Here is a 19,881-nt window from a genome sequence, read left to right on the forward strand (position 1 = left end):
CGCCTTCTGAGTATCATGGGTTTAATATACATTCTTTTAATTAATCCTATTAGCTGGGTAATTTCATTCCCATTTTATTGGTGAGTTAATATAGCAGATTTGTATCCAGATTTACAGAGCAGGCTCCTCAACCCCAAGCACTAAACAGTCTGAAGAAATTCAGGCTCTAAAAGTGTGGGAGGGATGGCCAAGCTATGATTGGATTTCCTTTCCTCGCTCCGAGCGCGTTAGCAAGACTGTTGGGAATATCCAACCGTAAAGAAGCTTTGTGGGAAAGCACTTTGAATCAACGTATCCACTTTTCCTCACCCGCCCCAGCCCCACCCCCAACCATGCCAAAAAAGCAACAAACGCGGCTGCCAGGTCGGAGGAGTTGGCGACCGTCACACCACATTCCTGGGTCTGGACACGGACTGAAACAGCAGCGCAGTTCCGCGCCTCGGAAAGAATAACAGCAGTTGAGATTTTTAAATCATGTGGCTCAGCATGCAGCCACACCAGTTTCCCCACAGCTCCGGCCTCCACCTTTCAACAAAAGTGGAGAAACACGCCCGACGCATCCACACCCCCAGCTCCTCCCGGGACGCCGCTCGCGGGAGTGTCACAGATCGGGCGCGCCGCGGACCCCGCGCCCAGGAGCCCCCGCACGCCCCGCCTCGCCCTGCCCGCCGCCCGCGGCGCCACCCTCGGGCATTCCTTCGCGCTGCCGCGGCCCCGGGAAGCGCGCACCGAGGACGGGGCGAAGCAGCCCAGGGCCCTGCGCCCGCGCCCGGGGGAGGTCGCGTCCGGGGTGGCCGCGCAGCCTCGCCCAGGCAGGAGGCGTGTGCGCCAGGGCGCAGGGGAGCGCGGGGGCGGTCGCCCCGGCCGCGGCCCACGCTGCCCCGACTTTCGGGAAGCAAGTGGCCGAGCCGGTCTGCCCGGGCAGGGGAGGTCGGCGCGCCGAGCGGCCGCCCCAGGTGGCCGGGTGGGAAGGGGCGGCGGGCGCGGGACGGTGCCCCTCGCCGGTACTCACCGCGCGCGGGGGCCGCGCGCCCCAGCCACAGCGCCAGGAGCGCCCACAGCGCAGCGGGGCGCAGGGCGGGCATCTTCTCGGTCGCCTCCTCCTCCGCCCCCGCCGCCGCCGCCGCCGGGGCAGATCCACATGGGGAGGGGTCCCGACCTAGACGTCCCGCTCCCCCTCCCCGCCTGCCGCTGCGGCCCGGGCCCGACGCTTCGTCCCCAAGCTCAAGCGTGAACGCCTCGATCGCCTGCACAGCGACTCCGCCGCTCGCCGGCCGCCGCCCGAAGTTTGGCTGAAACTTTCTCGGGTGTGCAGCGAAGCAGCCTCGTGTGTCCTTCCGCCTCGGCCGCCTCCTCCCACCGCAAGGCCCCGCCCCCTGTCGCCGCGGCCTCGGCCTCGCCGCCCCGGCACCCAGGGGTTTCCCGCAGGAAGAAGCGCCGGCCGAGCTCCGCGCGGAGGGATCCACTGCCAGTGCTCGCCCCGCGCCCCCAGACCTCCCCAGCCCCGCCGAATTCCGACGCGCCCGCCCCGGGTCCGCGCAGGAGCCTGCCTGGGCCGTGCCTGCGGAGGGGGTGCGCGCAAGCCTCTGAGCTTCAAACGCTAGGCACCCCGGGGATCCTGAACTTGCAGGGAGCGAAGACCTCGTGCCCCCACACTCTGACACGTTCCGCTGCCAGGCAGAGGAATGTGGCAGAGAAGGACCAGTGCTGTCAAAGAAGGAAATAGGGGCAAAGGCGCCAAAGTTCACTTGCAAGGAACAGAGCAGGCAACTGGGGTTGCAGGCTTTCTCCATTCATTCTTCATTCATTTGTTCTGGGTTCGTTTAGCAAATCCTAAGTGTAGTAAGTTATCTTACTTTGTGTAGCAGCATGCTTGGGACAGAGGACTAATAAATAACAAGACATATAAGAACTTCGCGGACTAAGACCTCTGCTGCGGGATAGAGTATTCTGGAAAGGGTTTCATGCGGCAGCTGCACAGAGAGCAGACTCTTGAAAGGTCAGTAAAATGTGAAGACCTGCTTGGGATATTCCTGTAACATTGGAATAGCTGGAAAGTGGGCATAACCGCAATGCCCTTTCTAAGGGGACTCAATGAAGCATAAGTACTTATAAAATGAAATGCGATGCAGCGATTGGAAGGACTTTATATATGTTGATCAGCATAAATCTTGAAAACCAAGTAATAGTGAAAAAATTAATTGCTGAGAGATAATGTGTGCCATTGTGTATGCCTAAGCTTTCTCAAAACAAAATATTATTTGTGGATGCATATGCAAATGTAAAAGGACACACCCCAATAGTGATTATGTCTAGGGCAGGAGACTGGGGCTATGATCTGACCTGGTTACAAGTAGGAAGAGCTAAAATTAACAATGTCTACAAGTTGTGTGCGTGCGCCATTGCAATGGAGAGCCCTTATAAATGCAAAGATACACGCAAGGGAGTACATCTATGACTTCTGGCACTGTTAGCAGCTAGGGCACTAAAGAAGGAAAAGGGGCCTGGGACCAGGAGGCCCCATGCGGAAAGGAGGAGTGGTGTTATCCTCCGGCTATTGAAAATCATCTCAGGTTTATTTTTTTCTTTCTCTTTTTTTCCCCCTGCTTTTTTTTTTTTTTTTTTTTTGTGGAACCGGGGATTGAACTCAGGCCCTTAGCTTGCCAGGGAAGCGCTTTTTCCACTGAGCCATCTCCCGGGCCCCTCCCCCCTGCATTTTAGGGAAGGGTCTACAGGATGTTCAGGGTCTCACTACTAGATCGGACTCGTAGTGATTCTCCTGTTTACAGCCTCCCACAGGCGGAAACCACCAGCCCAGTCACAATTGCTGTCTCAGCAAGAGGGGGTGGAGGGGGGCAGCACGGAAGGCCCAGGGATCAAACCCCTAGCCCCTGTGCCTGCTTGCAGGCGCTTTAATCCGCTAAACTATTTGGCTGGCCTCATCTCCGGTTTTATAACAGGGCCGAGACTCCAGGGAAGAAAACTTGGTCTGATAGTCCGCTGCGCAATGGAATGTCAGAAGCGAGAGGTGAATCAGAGCCCAAGGACAGGCAAGAGTTTGTGAAACAGTCCAGGCATGAGATGATGCCGGCCTGAACGAATGAGGTAGAGGACAGAATGAAGAGGGAATTGATGGTTGAGAAAATATGGGGGGGGGAGTGCAAATTTCTATATGACTAATTGGATATGGGAGATTACAGTCCTGTTAGTAGGAAATCCTACAGACACAGCCTCTCCCTGACACCTACAGAGCAAAGTCCAAACGTCTAAAAGTGGTACAGTCCTCACTGCACCCATGGTGAGCCTTACAGAGAAATGACATTGAACAACTTGAGACTCCCTAAACTTATCTCGCTATTCCCTAGCTGTACCTTCTGCTCTCTTGGCTGGAGATGGCTCTTGTAGGTCCCTCGCCTCCTCCATCGAGGAGCTTCTAATCATCATTCATCCTTCAGCCTTAAGGAGGCTTTTCTGACTCTGTAACGCATCCCTACCTCTACGGGACAACCCCTCCGCAGCACTGCTTCTTTGCCATATACCAGTATGTATTCTTCACACAGGACAGCTTGTCCCTATCTTCTCAGCCAGATTAGGGAGTCTTTATGGGCAGATATCATAGCTTTATTCATCCCCAGCATCTGTCACATAATAAATGTTGAACTAAAATATAGAACAATACTTAGCAGGTGCAAGTCAGTGTGAGAATAGGCCTATAAAGTTCCCAAGCTACAATTTTAACTAGTACTTAAGAAACAACCCTATTACCGAAAGCAGTCTCCTCCAGTTGCTAGAAACTTTTTTTGAAAAATAAAATAATCAGGGGCTGGGCAGATGGATCAGCAGAATAAGCACTTGCCTGTTGAGCGCAAGGGCCTGAGTTCAATCCCCGGTTCTGGGAAGAAAAAAAAAAATCAAGCTGCACATGATGGTGCATACCTACAACAGCAGAAGTCTAGGAGGCTGAGGCAGGAGAATCACAGGTTTAAGCCCATACTGAACAATTTGGCAAGTTAACAAGACCCTTCCCCCAAAATGAACAAAAGGCTAGAGGTAGGGGGGTGTTTCAATGCAAAGGCCCTGAGTTTAACCATCAGAAACACTCCAAATTAGTCAAAAGAGTTTTAGAATTTCCTTGGTGCAGATATGTTTAAAGAAAGATTAGTAGCATTAGTTTTTGGTCGTTGACCCACAGTGTTACCAGTCTGGTCATCCTTTTTAGTCATTAAAGATATGTCATAGTACATTGGCCATCTACAAATTTTAAAATTCAACTGCAAGGTCAGTCTTGTCATCGTTGAAATATATTCAGAAAACGATAAGATACTCACCCCTGAAGAGCAGCATCAGAAACAACTATAGCTATGACACTGTGAAAACAGATGTGTGGTTCCTCAAGTTTGCTGCTTTAAAGAAATCAAACTATTACTTTCACATATACTTTCTGTTGAGTTTGTTATAATAGTAAACTTACTGTATACACTCTGGTAAGGATGAAAGGAACAAAGAGCAATGTCGTAGACAGAAGGAGAAAGCTCTAACTGAATAAATGTTTTGAAAGAAATTGGGATTGGCAAAGATTAAAAAATAATGAAAGCCCAATTCATCAACTAGCATTTTAATGAATATTTATCTTGGGCCCAATTCTGGGCAGGGAGTTGAAGGATAAAGAGAGACATGTAAGGCTGGGCATGATGGCATATACCTGTAATCCCAGCACTCAGGAGGCTGAGGCAGGAGGATTGCTACATGATTCAGGCCAGGTTGGGCTACATAGTGAGACCCTGTCTCAAAAAAATAAACGACAAAAAAAGACAACTAAAGAGAAGGAAGACTCCATGTGATAAGCAGAGGGATATGGGTTCACATGTGAGGACCAGGCATCCTGCCTCAGCCCAGGAACAGTGAAGGAAGGCTTCCGGGAGGAATCCATCAACTGGACTAAGAAGTGGAGGACCAAAGAACTACTTTAATCAGGTGGTGTGGAAGTGTCTTCCTCACTTAGTGGTTTGAAGCTGCTCCAGGCATGGGCAGTATGTAGAGAAGCAGACAACAGAGATCAGAATTCGTGGCCTGCACTTGGAAGCCAAGAACTCAGGTAGCAGAAAAGATAAACTGCTTGGAGAGGGGAAAGGTAGATGGAAGAGTCACCAGTGGCCTCAATGCCTGGGGGCACGATGATGCTATATCCAGATTTAAGATGGAAAGGACGGTTGATGGAGAAGAGAAGGAGGCAAGAATCAATATAGTTGGGGGAGGAACACCGTCAGCATGGCTGGAGTCTGCCTTAAGTTCAGCTGGATGGACAGCCAATTAGCAGGAGGGACTTCCGCTTTTACACTAGGCCTCTTCCCAAGGTTAAGTGTAAGTTCCACCTTGTGCATCTCTTTCTCTGATCCCTATCAGTGGTACCCTAAGACTTGGGTAGCAGCTGAAGATAAGAAAGGCTGAGATCTGCCTGGGGAGGCTGACCCCAAAGGTACTCAGTATTTCACTCACCTAGTTTAGGGAATGATCTCCTGCCAAAGAAAATAGTCAAAGAAGTAATCAAAGAAAATCCTACTTCATAGCAGAGACTGGCAGGAAAACACTCCTGGAACTAATCACGGCTGTTGCTAATGCTTGGATGTCATAGTTTTATTCATACAAAGAAAAATGAGATCCTGAAAACTCATCTTTTTTTTTTTTTTGCCTGTTTTTTTTATTTTGTTTTTTAATTTCAGTCTCCAGAGTCCAGTTAAAATCCACAGACCGGTAACAGGTGGAAAATTTGAAGAAGGGCTACAAATAGTTATCATTCTAGTCAAAAATATATACAAATATGGCTTTCATAATTAAAACCCACACATGAAATTGCTTCCTCAAAACAAAGGTAAAACTGAGCATTTACTTTGTATGATATGTGCTTTATCAGATCCAATAGTGTGGAGATTGTGGCTGCTTTATTTTGCCTCCATTCCTAACACAGTGGTGTACAGAAGAGCTCAATAATATATTCTAATATAGAAGTATAAATGCAAAGGAACATATTTGTCTATGTAAATTGAGGAGAGATGCAACATTGGAAGAATGTCTAAGTCTGTGTAGATTCTTAGGCTGAATCAGATACAATATTCAGGGGTAAGCATGACAGCTAAGCTGAGCTGGGCCACTTTTACCACCACATAACCCAGAAATCCAAGGGTGTGTGGCATTTGTGGAAGAAGAAATTATTAAGGAAGATTTCTTTTAATAACACCTTGCACTGAAGCAGGCTTTAGCCTTTCCAAAAGGACTTTTAAGTGCATTATCTCCCTTGATCCTCAAAGCAATCGTGGGAAGTAGGCAGGACGGCCATAATTAGCCCCATTTCTCAGATGAAAAAATCTAAGATAAAGTGCCTTGCCCAAGATGAATAAGCGATTAGCAGTGGGGCTGGAACCAAACCTCCACTGATTTTAGCTTCTATCTACTCTCAGCCCCCTGCCGCTTTGCCTAACAGTGGGAAGCATATCCAAGGCGGGGCCCTTGAGTGGAGGCACCAGCTTCTCATTACTTCCATATTGGTCAGACCAAAACAAACCGACTTACTATCCCGGGCAACCTAAACAAGTGATACATTCATTTATTTTAAATCATTTTTATTTATTTTTGTTCATGAGTACATGTTTGTATACTATCATGTTTACACTCATGTGAGCAAGTAGGTACATGGACTTAACACATCTTCACACTTTTTATTCCCCTTCCCTTCCCCTGCCTCCTGCATCTATGAAACAGATCAGACATAGAAGTTTAAATACCATACGGTTTCTCTCATATGAGAAACCCAGAGTATAAATAAAGAGCAAAATAAAAGATAGATAAAAAGGAAATAGGAAGACAGATCTCCTGCAAATGGGAAAGGGGCTGGGAGAGGGACTGAGAGGGTGCCAGGCGCAGGGAAGATGCTGTGGGAAGAATAGAGGTGCGTTGTGTGCAATTCCAACTACCCACACTGAGTGTAATCTTTATGTGCTGCAAACATGAGCTAAAAAAAAAGAAAAGAAATTAAATATGCTTGAGAGTCTCAAACTGTGCGGACTATGTCCTTGACTCTGTGGTGGAGACAGACTTGTAGAAATCCCAGCCTCTGCTCTTGTAGAGATCACAGTGCATTGAAGGAGGCCAACAAACAATAATATAACCTCAACAGAGATAAAAAGCACATGGCCATGGGAAAGTAAAGGGCACTATGATTAATTTCAAGGCCACTTACATTTCATCCAGTCCCCAGCCTGCAAGATATGAGCTGAGTGGCTGACATAACTGATTCTAAATAATATAAAGACATTCATCTCTGTCATATTTGTAAACTCTGAAATAGTTGTCACAAGTACAGTAAGAGCTCAATAAAGATACATATTCCAGAAGTTCCTCAAAATTCTGCTAAAAGGAGGATAAAGTTCAGAAAGCAGGAGATCCCTCAAAACTCAAATTAGCTCTGAGAATTAGGAGCCAGCCAGACCCTTCCGCTGAGCACAGACTCAACCATCTGCTCTGATTAAGTAGGTAAGTAACATAAATAGTTGTAATTTTGGCTTCTTGACATATTTTTGCCCTTTTACAAATGCATATCTCAATTTAATTAATGTTAAGGAAAGGAAAATGTAAGTTTGTCATTATGTAAGGACCTATTTGTGACAAATGATATCTATAAAACTTAACTAGTAATCTAAAATCCTCTGCTATTCAGGAAATAAGCAGAAAAATTTGTATAGGAATACTCACTTTAGCACTGCTTGACTTAAATTTTTTCCTTAGCTATTTCATACTGGAAGGCATTCTTCTTTACTTCCTAAGTGGTTGTATACTTTTCATGTATAATAATGTAGAAAGGGGGCTGACTTGAATGTGCTAAGACATCTTAATTGATGAGCACCATAAAGCCACCACTGTGTAATTATCAAACCACAGTTTTATTGGAAGAGTCTCAGCGCTCCAGCCACTAAAAGGGTTATAAAACTCTGAAATTTTATGAAAGTCTATGGTATTTATTCTCAAATATGTGTGTATCTGTGTATATATATTTGTTCTCATATATATGTATGCATATATTTTAAATATTATAAAGGCAAGCATCTACCATTCATCTCTTCTCATATTTGTAAACTCCATAATAGTTGGTTCTTTGGCTTGCATTGAATAAAAGCTCAAAAAAGACTCAGATTCCAGAAGTTCCACAAAATTCTGCCAAACAGAGGATGAAGTCTGCTGATGTATGTATTTTGAGATGATACCGCGCTATATAGTCCAGGCTAGCCTCAAACTCACTATGTAGTACAGGTTGCCCTCAGACCCACAGCAATCTTTGGGCCCCAGCAACCCTAGTGCTAGGATTACAGGCATGCACCTCCATGCCTAGCAATATTCTGCTTTCATTGATTAGCTAAGAAATTATTGAGTGGTGCAATCCAGACACACAAAAAGTTCCCACCTTAAAACATAGCAAATCTTCGTAACATCTAGGAGCAAATCATATCTAAGTCCACTGAAGCAAAACTGGAACAGTGTCTTCCACGGAATTCCAAAACGCTTAAGTCAGTATGAGCATCAAGTATCACAAGTAGTGAAGGGAAATCCCATTAATAAAATTTAGCATTAAAATCTCCTTCCAAGTAAGTAGTTCATCAGAAGATAATTAATGGCTGGTAACAGGTATTTATAATGGAAGCATACATGGCCTTAACGATGGGGTTCACTTCTGAAAACACTAATTAAAAAGAGAAAGAATAATTTCATAGGATAGTACAAATCAGTGGTGTGTTTGTCTGTTCATGTGTGGAAAAGAGTCAGAAGTGGTAATTGCTGGGCTCAGACCAGGTATCTGTTGCTGAACAGAATGGACTTATAAATATACAAATAGGGTTTCTGATAAAGCTACAGGTACATCAGTATTTTTTTTTTTATCACTGTAGGATAGGAAGTGAAATTGGGCCTGAATATCCCGGATACCACTGTGTTTCTACTTTTAATCATTTTAATCTCTGTTAGCATTGTGTAGTATGACCACTTTCATCCTTCTTGGACCTTTAGCCCAATCATTTTTCTCTCAAACCTTTGACTCCTTCCATATCACTCACTGAAAGTCTAAGCAGGAATGAAAGCATAGATGGTGGCAAGGCAGAGAGGATTTCCCACATTAAGATCTACATCTGAGTCCAAGAAGGTCACCTCATCTCTGAGAAGAACCTTGCTGACAGTTCACACCTCTGTTGGCCTCTTGTGCAAGACAGAGTTACTCCAAAAGAGACTTCCTTAATTGAACATTTATGGCCTGGAAGCATTGTCTCTGTATTGATGACAGTTGAGAGTATTTATAGGAGAGTGTGTATGGGGGAATGGATAACTTTAAAAGAAAAGAAAGAAGAGTGAACACAGGTCCACATAGATTCAAGTACTGGAATTAGGAAACAAACCTTTTAATTTCCAAAAGGGCAAACTTAGAACATACAGAAGGTAGTGTGTGCAGTTCCTTACTCATCTGCCATTTGGCTTTTTGAGGAGAAAAGAGAAGTAGGAAGAGTTGAGAGAATAAAACCAGAACAGAAGAGTGAGAGGGGAAGGTGAAAGGGCGCTCTGGAGTAACACACACCTGTGTGGAAGTGAGGAAGTAGCACAAACACAAGCAAAAGAAGAACCAGTGGGGGAGTTCCCCTTGCACATCCCCCTTGCCCTTCCTGAAGGCCTGGGGGGAGCCCATAGCCTTGTCCCAGAAGGGAGAGAAATCAGCTCTCAGGACACCACCCTGAACTCCCTCCAAAGAATTCAGCATATCCCAGGCCAAATCAGTTCTGCCTATCACAAATATTTACAGAAGCAACAATAACATTAACAATGATAGGACAGCCAGCATTTATGAAGTGCAGGCTGTGTGCCAAGCACCATGGTATGTACTTCTCCTGCTGCACTGTTGTCATATAGGGGTTCTTTGCCCTTCGCCGAGGACTGAAACCAGAGGAGGTGGCCCAAAGTCACACAGTTTCTAAGTGACATCAAGATTCAAGCCCAAGTCCACCCTACCAACCCCAGCAATTCAGAACACTGGACTCAGGCCAGGTATCTGCTGCTGAACATAATGGACTTATAAACATACAAATAGGGTTTCTGACAAAGCTACTGGCACATCAGTATTTTTTTTTTATCACTGTGGGGTGGGAAGTGAAATTGGGCCTCAATGTCATGGATAGCAACATGTTTCTACTTTTAATCATTTTGATATCTGTTAGCATCGTGTAGTGTGACTGTTCTCATCCTCTCAGACCATTGACCCTGGCCCAGGACTGCTTGTCCATGGGTCTGCCTCAAAGATCAAACCCCATCCATTGTTCAGATGGCCAAGTGAGCGCTGAGCTTCCTTCTAACTCTCTGTTGTAAGCCTGTCTCCTGGGCTTGTAGTGAGACAAGGGCTGGACTACGCACCTCCTCACGTTTCCCTGTAGCACACAGTGCCTGCCCTCCCATTTGTCAGCCCCCAACTCAGGAGCAACTCAAGGGCTTTCATCCCTCCTCTGCCAACCACAGAGGAGATCAGACAACTTGGTGTTTTGAAATGTTCCTAATAAAATGCAAAATCAGTCAGAAACCACTTCATTTATTGTCATAATTTTAATTACAGATTTGAAAACCAGTTTAAAAGATAAAGGAAAAATTACCTATGTTATCACCACTTTGGTATGTTTTCTTCTGGTTCTCTTCTATGCATTATTTGTACAGAGGGATAATCTCCATATGGTTTTCATCCTTTCTTGGGTAATTCATATATTATAAATGTTTTCCTTTGTTACTACATAGTTGCCTTATGTAGCATTGGCATTGTCTGCAGAATATTCCTGTGTTGATTGATATGTAGAGCTGGCATATGTTTTGTGTTAGCATTGGGATCTATGCACAGAAGTTGTCTGTCTTAATTGAAGAGAGAACTTTTGGAGATGATGCCCACCTACTGCTTGCATTGCCAAAGCCAGTTGAATGAATAAATAGGCGAGCCCTTCTTTATCTTGAAACAGAAGGATCTCCTACAACCTGACAACTTGCCCCCCTCCGTAGTGCTTACAAGCCCTTCCCGCTCTTCTTCGCTTTCCCTCTTCCTGTTCCCTGTTCCCAGCAAAAGGCTTCACTTCCCACTTCACTAACACCATTTCCTAGCTCAGTTATCACATCCTCTGCCAAACCTGTGCTGGCCCTCACCAGCCCTGACAACTCATCAGCCTCCCCAGTCAACCTTACCGCTTATCTCTTTACGTCTTCCCTTTCCTTCGCTCGCCCGCCGCGAATCCACCTGCATGGGCTGCTGATTTCTGCCCCTTCTGCCTTTTCCAGCACCTTAGCTTGCTCTTCATCATGCATTTGCTCCCACTGTCTCATTCAGATCTCTCCCTCTCTTTTGGCTTAATCCCCTCCATCAACAATTTTCTAAGACACTCACTTATTACAGATAAATTTATTTTTCACTCCCTAAACTTCTAAAAGAGTAGTTCATCTCTTACTCTCCTTAATTCTTCAATGCATGACAGTTTAATTTCCCTACATTTATCACGTAAAAATAATGTGGAAATGGGGATTGGCAAAGCAGTTCCTACTTTAGAGAAGCTTTCGTTAGCAGGCAGGACAGGCAATAAAGCTAAACAACACAATACAGTGAGTGTGTGTCATAATACAAACACATACCCAAGTAGCTGTAAGAGGGTACCTGCAGAAAGTTGGAGATTTTAGACATTTTTTAGGCCTTTAAATGAGTTCCATCTTGCCAGGCAGAGACTTTATATACAGTGAGTCAGGGAGAATGCAGTACTAACAAAGGGAACAGCATATGCAGAGACCTGGGAAAACTTAATATTAAGAAATTATTTCACACACCTATAATATTTAAATGATGGAACTAAACAAAAAAGGGGATATACATGAATGACCATTTTGTATCTGTGTATTCAAAATGGTTAGGATACATGTATAGCTACATTCTCTTAATTCAAGGAATAGAGGGATTTGTTCTAATAGTGTTTGTAAATAGGATATCATGTCTGCATCTTGTACAGCAAATAACCACTAGGAAGACAGTATGACATGTGTTAATTACTGGAACTGTCCTACTAATTTGATTTGAAACTATCTCATTGCTATTTATTTCTCAATAAAATTATGGGGAAAAAAGAAATTCTTAATTAATGCCTCAATTTTAAGAGTTGGCTCCTAGTAAGGAATGCATGGAAAAGAGATGCAGAAAGATTTGTTTAAATTAGTGGTTCTCAAACTTTGGCTTGCACCAAGGCCACCCCAGTGACCGGACTGTGCTCACAAAGTATGGGCGTTTATCTGCGGCAAGCCTGGTACTCTGCATTTCTAGAAAGTTCCCTGGATGATGTTGCTGCTGGTGTTGGGACCATGCTTTGAGAACCATTAACTTAGTTACATGGATTCTGCTTGAATCACTATAAGGAAATTACTCTTGGATGTCACCAAAGATCTCCAACTGTAAAATACAAGGAACTGATTATTGGTCCTTAACTCCTTGACCAGTATGCTATGCTTGGCAGTGCTGATAACTTCAGTGACCTCCTAACCATTTCCGAGCTTCCAGCATCACCTTCTTTTAGTCTGTTCACTACACTAAAGCCCAGTGCCTAAGGACAATTCAATCACTTCACGCTTAAAAACCACTAAGGGCTCCCCATTCCCTGGAGTGAGAGACCAGACTCCACAGACTAGAAGAGAGAACCTTTGACCTTTTCTCTGCATTTCCTTCTCTCCTGCTGCTGCTACATATCACCAAGCACAGGCTCCTCATTTCACCATGCACTGCTCAGGAATGCTGTGTGTTCAGTTGTACGCAACCCTGGGCATCCACTTCCTTTCTTTTGCCTGAAGGCCCTTCCTCCCTCCTCTTCCTAAACCATCGGCCCATGATCTCTTCACCCACAGAACCCCAGCTCAAGGCCTGGGCCCAATGTCATCTCCTTTGTGAAACTTTCCTCAGCCTTGTGGCTCTTTTCCCAAGCCCCACTCACTACAGTTGGCTGCTATTAGATATGCCACTACATTATAAATATCATCTGGCAACTCACTGAACATGTGACTGGTGTGTTGAGAATCTGACAGGTGCACTTTCATTCTTATTATGTTTGTTATTCTCCTAGAAGACATTCCATATAGGTGCACTGAATGCATGTTGGGAACATGAAGAATCTCAGTAAATGATGATTTGAGTAGAACCCAGCTGTGTGCAGGCAGGCAAAGGAGGGGACATCATGAGAAACTTCAATGACTACAAGAGTCAAAGGTGTCTCCTCACAACCACCTGACTCCCCAGTTGGGAACCACAACCTTTTATTTCTCATGACTCTCTCTTTGATGACACAGTGGTTGATCAGCTCTGTGAACCGGGCAGTTACGCAGCTATCTCTCTTGCCTTTGAGAAAACACTTGCAGGCACATTGAGGGGATGTATCCAGCACCAAGAGCAAACTCTATAGAGACTGAGAAGGAAACACTTGGGTACACTGGTTTGGCGCATATGCCAACAGCAGCAGCAGCAGCAGCAGCAGCAGCAGCAGCAGCAGCAGCAGCAACATTAGCAGCTGCCGCCACCACCACCATTTACCTCTTCTTCCTACTTCACTGTGAAGGAATGTCAGGAAATTGTCCTTCTACTAGAAAAACAGATTCTGACCACTACATTTTTACTCTCCCTTTCCCTCTCCCTCAGACTTCCCCTACACATGTTGATTTCAGTAGTGGCCAGGTCCTGCAGAAATAAAGCAGGCCTGAGTTACTACATCTCTAGTAGTACCATATAGTCGTGGGAGCACCTATCAACAACCTTTGTCTCCTATTTTTCTCCACCTGCAGCTATCCTTACGAGAAGAGTCATTTACACAGTGACTCATATGTGCTAGGTGTTTTCAACGTCTGATCCCATGAAATCTTCACAATTCTGCCAAAACATAGATATCTTTCCCTCCATTAGTGTATAAAGATATTAAGGCTCAAAGAAATTAAATACCTCCCACAAGGTCAATAAACTGCTAAGTGGTAGGTGTGGGAGGTGAACTCATAACAAGAATCCCAAAGCCTTTACACCATTTTTGGAAACAAAAAGGCTGAAGGTTACATAGTCAACCAAGCTCACAGCAACAATTAAATTCTTTGTGTCCTGATTGCCAGGGCAGCCTATAATATTAACTAGATCAAAAGAATTATTTGAAAGTATGTTTAGTGGTGCAACAATTCACAAAACTTAAGAAAACAGGTGATGCTACAATGTGGAAATGCCCCAGAATTGGAAACACTGTCTGACTGCTCGCTAGTGTCCCTTGTATTTACTCTCCTTAGTAGGTCCTCTCTGTTGAATGCTCCCGAGCAGAGATGCTTCCCCAAGCCCTGTATATTTACCATGATTTTGATCCTTCAGGGAGCAGAGCTTCTACAATCTTGCCCTCTCAGCTGGGCATTGTGGTGAGTGCCCATAGGTCTAGCACTTGGGAGGCCTACAGAGGAGGACTGAGTACATTTGTGGTCGATCTAGACTAGGAAGTGAGTTCAAGGCTGCCCTGCACTACACAATGCAATACTGTTTCAGAAAACATGTTTCTCCTTATCTCCTCTCTGGAGTATAGAGTACAATAATCCATATTCACTAACACAATGATGAGATTTTTTTTTTTTTTTCCTGGTCAACGTGATACCTAAAGTTTTCCTGACTATTTCTTTTTGCGGAACCGGGTATTGAACTCAGGCCCTTGTGCTTGCCGGGGAAGCACTTATTCCACTGAGCCATCTCCCCGGCGCTTCCTGACTATTTCTTTGTTCAACTTGATTTCTTGGCCTTTTGAATAAGCAGAGCTGGTGATAACATCCACCATAGAGGTGAGCACACAGAGTGGGTGACAAAATCAACAAAAAGCTGAAAATGAGATGTATCATGGATAAGCTAAGGGTTGACGGTAGATCTGAACTAGACTCTGTAGCTTGTTTGTTTTCCCTCTTCAACTTTCCAAGCCAACTGTGACATTCCTGCTTCAGCGCTCACAACTGCAGCAGGAAAGTAGGAAAGAAGGAAAATATGAAGGAAAGGACTCACGTATAGGAGATGAAGACCTAGCACCGGTGAGCTGAGCTGAGATGCAAAGACTCAATAGGAAGTTCTTAATGAGTCTGTGAAAGAACAAAAAAAGAGAATTTTTAAAGTCAAAGTAGACCAGTGACAGTCACATATTAGAGGAGTAAGTAGACACAATGATGGCTGGATGTCCTTTAAGGTACATTCTGTTTTCTCATCTTATTCTACCTCCAGCTCAGTTAAAGAAGTTCTGGAGTCTGTCTTTTGTTCTAAGACTTGAAATTGTTTTTCTTGGATTAGCCCCACTGCTATAATTTTCTTGCCTCTCTTTTTAAAAGTAGGTTAAGTATGTTCAGGTTTTTCTCCAGTGGCTTAATGAGTTAGTCATGATTACAACTGCATCTTTTAAATTGCCCAACCCATTGAAAGGGTGCCATGAAAGAGCTTCTACAAACACACGCTAAGCACTGCTTTGCATTGTCTTTCTTGTGTTGCAAAATATGAGCAAAGATGCACCGCCAAGTGGATGAGTAGCTTAACAGCTGCTGAAGCAGAAAGGTGGGCTCACGTCCCGATGGCAATCGCTGCTGCTGTGTCAGCAGAAACATAAACGCTGAGACTAAAAGGAGAACAGGTTCTTTGCTAATTGTCTCAATTACTCTCCTCTCGTTGCTGGGACAAATACCCAACATTCAAAATTAGGGAAGGAAAGGTTTATTTAGCTCACAATTACTGGAGGCTTCAGTCCATACTCAGCTGGCGTCAAGGCAGAGTGGCACATGGCAGAGGGCAACAGTTCATGGTAGCAGAAGACAGCAAAACAGGCAAAGCAAAAGGGAGGAGGGCCAAAAGGGCGACGGGTGAGTGGGGGGGCAAAAGGCAAAGCAAAAGGGAGGAGTAGCAGCAACAATGGCAGCAGAGAGCAGGTCTGTCTCCCTTAAATTGCATTGAGGCTCTCTGCCTCAGGCTGAGTATGGCACTCACACCCATAATCCCAGCAGCATTTACACCCAGAATCCCAGCAGCACTCACACCCATAATCCCAGTGGATCATGAGTAAATCACAAACTCTAGAAATCCTCCCCATGGCTGCATGAGGCTGTGGGAGCAACTAGACACAAACCATAACACTAATAAATGTGAAAGGGTTTCACTTAGTGCATTTGTTTGCCAGGCTAGAATCGTCTCCAGAAGACACATCTCAGTCATGTTCTCACACATGGCTTCATCCATGCACCCCCTGCTCCTCTTGTAACCTGATTTGTACACTCCTCATCACCTACCACTGGGCTTCTTGTCTCCTCCCCCATCATCTCCATGATAAAGAAACTTTTTAGACTTAAAAAAAAAATTCTCACCCATGAAATTTTAATACCACATCATGGTGGTTAACTTTATGTGTCAACTGTACTGTTCTGAGGATTGCCCAAAAGGCTAGTAAATCATTAGAAACGTAACTATGGGTGTTTCCAGAAAATATTAGCAATCGAATTGGTAGTCTAAGTAAAAAGTCACCCTTACTAATATGGATGGAGATTGTCTAAGAGGGTGAGGAAGCATGAGTTGGTTCTGCCGGAGTGAAGGAATCCATCTTCTCTTGTCCTTGGGTTTCAGAGCACCTGGCTCAATAATTAACACATTGCATATATTATGTATGTGCATTGTGTACACTTAAAAAAAAAAGTGTTAACCAGGCGGGCATTATGGCATATGCTTGTAATCCCAGCAATCAGAATGTGAGGCAGGAGGATTGCTGTGAGCTCAAGGCCAGCCTGGGCTACATGGTGAGCTACAAACTAAAACTGTGTCTCAAACACTCAAAATTAATTAATTAATTTTAAAAATCTCCCAAGATCCATCCTCACTCACATGGATATACCTGATGCCAGTAGCCTGATCTAGGACACAAGGGACACAGATCTCAGAAATAGATGCGAGACAAAAATCAGCTTGGGCAAAAATCCAGGCAGGTGGCAAACATAGGAATTTGTCTAGGTAAACCGTAGCATGGGTTACGACAGACTGCCATACATAAAGCTCACCCAAGCAGAACACAGATTCCACAGTGCAGCCAAAGCTGATGTTGGTAGAAGACATCAGAGCAAGGTTTGAGGCAGGTGAAGGCTGGAGGATTTCATCCACCAGATCAGAGAATGCCTTTTACAGGAAATTCTGTCATCCAGAAGTGGAAGAGACACTATTCTGAGTCCTGAAGCCTGACAGGGACATTCTGTCTTTGATTCTAAAATAAAACATGCACCACAAAGCTGGTTATGCCACATTGCTAATAATCTCTGGGTATGGTGGTCATGTTGGTCCCCACATCATGGGGTCCTCATACTGAGCAGTCTGCATCAGACAGAAGATCCAAGCCTTGTGACCTACTTAGAGCTGGGCTGTGATTTCCATGTCCCTGGTATTTAACCACATTGAAAAGCTATGAAGAGTTACAAGATCTGATTTTCCTACCTCTTTAATTTATCTTCTGGAGGTCCTTTTTCTCCTGACCTAAAAATAGAAGCAGACCCAGTGCCTTGGCTGAAGTAGCCCCCAAGTTGTGCTTCCTACAACCCATAAATCTCTTAATGGTCAAATCCAACCCCCTTCTCAGCTGATTCCCAGGAGCACAGCTCTGCCTGAGGTGCCCACGCGTGTCTCTGAGATCAGAGGTCAGGGGCTAGCTCCAGCCTTTCTCACACTCTGCCTCCTAGAGCCTTTTCCTTTTGAGACAGGGTCTTGCTATGCAGTTTAGGCTGGCCTTGAGTTCACTTTGTAGCCCAGGCTAGTGTCAATCTTGCAATGATTCTCCTGCCTCAGCCTCCCAAAATGCTGGGATTCCAGGTGTGCGCCACCACAGCCAGCCCTCCTGGAGTCTTCAACACTCTTTGCAAGTGTCTTCTCAGTCTCTTCTTCATTCCTTTTCACCAAGGGCACCTTTTTATCTTTTAGTTTTTTTCTTTTTCCTTCCATGGACATCTGTTTATACGTTCCATGAAATTTAATGAACATTTAATAAAACTAAACGTTAAATTTTGTTCCGTGATATGCCTGACACACTCTTACACATTGGCTCTTGCACAGAGGTGAATGCACACCATCAGGTGCGGTGGCACACGCTCCTAATCCCAGCACTCAGGAGGCTGCAGCACGACTGCCATGAGTTTGATCCCAGCCTGGATTACATAGTGAGTGAGCTCAAGGAACTACATAGTGAATTCCTGTCTCAAACAAACAAATATATATATATATAGCTATATATATATAGATATATAGCTATATATATCTTTGCAACTCAAATGAAGAGGTGATTAATTCTATCTTCTGACGATTATAAAAAATATTGCTAAAGAAAAAACTGATCTATTATCTATGCATTATGAATGAATAAGTAGAGGGCCTTGCAGATAGCTTAGCAGATTAAAGTGCCTGCTTAGGCAGATGAAGGGGCCAGGGGTTCCAGCCTCACCTGCTGTGCCAGCTCTGCCCCCAGGGTGCACTGAGAAGGTGACTGAGACTGGGTGTGGTAGCGCGCCTGTGATCCCAGTGCTGGGGAGGCTGAAAAACAGGAAGGAGCACTACAAGTCTGATCTTTGTAGTGATATCCTGTAGACCCTGTACTAAATACATTTAAAAGAAGAAGAATAAGCAATCATAAATTGGAAAAACTGGGTGAAAACCATTACAGATAGATGAGGATGAGCAAAATACTGCATGATTCAGAAGAGTTTGGGAGTCCAATTGATTGAAGAGGAAGGAGTGAGAGTGAGTTGGGGGTGGGGAGTGGGTGACAACCCCAGAGAGGCAGGACCACGTCTTCATGTCTAGGTAACATGGAAATAGGTCACCACAGAGCCCTGCACATCACTTTGCCTAAAGCTAGCTCATGCTTGCTATCTATTCTGTAATGTATAGGGTGCTGGTGGTGTAAAGGTAAATAAGCTGACCCCTCAAAATCTCAGAGTGTTAGAGACATATTTTACAAAGCTAATGTATGTAAAACAACCCATGTATCAATGGGGGTATGCATAGGCCACAAAGCCAAGGGGCCGGCAAGCAAAGGATACTGCCTAGGAAAAATGATATTGGAGCTTGGAAATGGAAGTTGAGTGTAGTGAGATTTAGGACTCAGGGAGTGATAGAATTTTGGGGCCAAATGGAAAGAGAAGAGGGAAGGAAGATCTCATGTTCCTCAATTGGACTTGACTGGGTAGCTTTGCTGTCTTGAATGGAGAAAGCTGGAGATTCCTCTTGGATTTATTTTGTATTTCCCTCTGCATCAACTAGACTGGTTAGTCTCACCAGCTGACTTCTAGACTGTCTTTTTCTTTTCTTTTTTTTTTTTTTTTGGCAGTACCAGGAATTGAACTCAAGACCTTGTGCTTGCCAGGCAAGCACTTATTCTACTGAGCCATCTCCCCAGTCCCTAGACTCTTTCAAGTTTCTTAGATGTCATTTCCAAATTCTAGTCCTTCTCCTTCTAAGTCGGGACGTGACCTTGCAGTTAGGACAATTTATTCAACATTCATCAGATACATTTTTGTGCCTGCCATGTGCCAGGTACAGCTAAAAACACAGGATATCGGGAGGGGGAACCAGCCTAAAATTAATCTAAAAGATTTTATAAGGTTATTTTGGATATATCCATCTCCAATTCACATCTTCCACAATGACTCCCACTTCTTCTCACTCTATATGCACTTTTTTTTTGGTGTTTTCTCAAGCTCTCTGTCAACTTCCTCATCCCAAATTAGCAGTAAGAAGTCTAAACTTTCAAGACTGATCTAAAATGGTGCTTCTCAAACTAGTGA

At 44.6% G+C, this 19,881-nt stretch overlaps 1 protein-coding gene across 1 annotated transcript in view; it reads right to left on the reverse strand.

Moving 5' to 3' along the window:
• Nucleotides 1-1,360, reverse strand: part of Notch2 (notch 2) — a 156,073-nt gene extending 154,713 nt beyond the window's left edge. The window contains exon 1 of the mRNA XM_004646181.2: nt 1,013-1,360. Within this exon, the coding sequence (XP_004646238.1) occupies nt 1,013-1,085 (73 nt within the window). The 5' untranslated portion in view covers nt 1,086-1,360. The remainder of the gene's footprint in view (nt 1-1,012) is intronic.
• Nucleotides 1,361-19,881: the final 18,521 nt, after the last annotated feature.

Source organism: Octodon degus, unplaced genomic scaffold, assembly GCF_000260255.1.
Source record: "Octodon degus isolate 3935 unplaced genomic scaffold, OctDeg1.0 scaffold00257, whole genome shotgun sequence".
NCBI lineage: Eukaryota > Metazoa > Chordata > Mammalia > Rodentia > Octodontidae > Octodon > Octodon degus.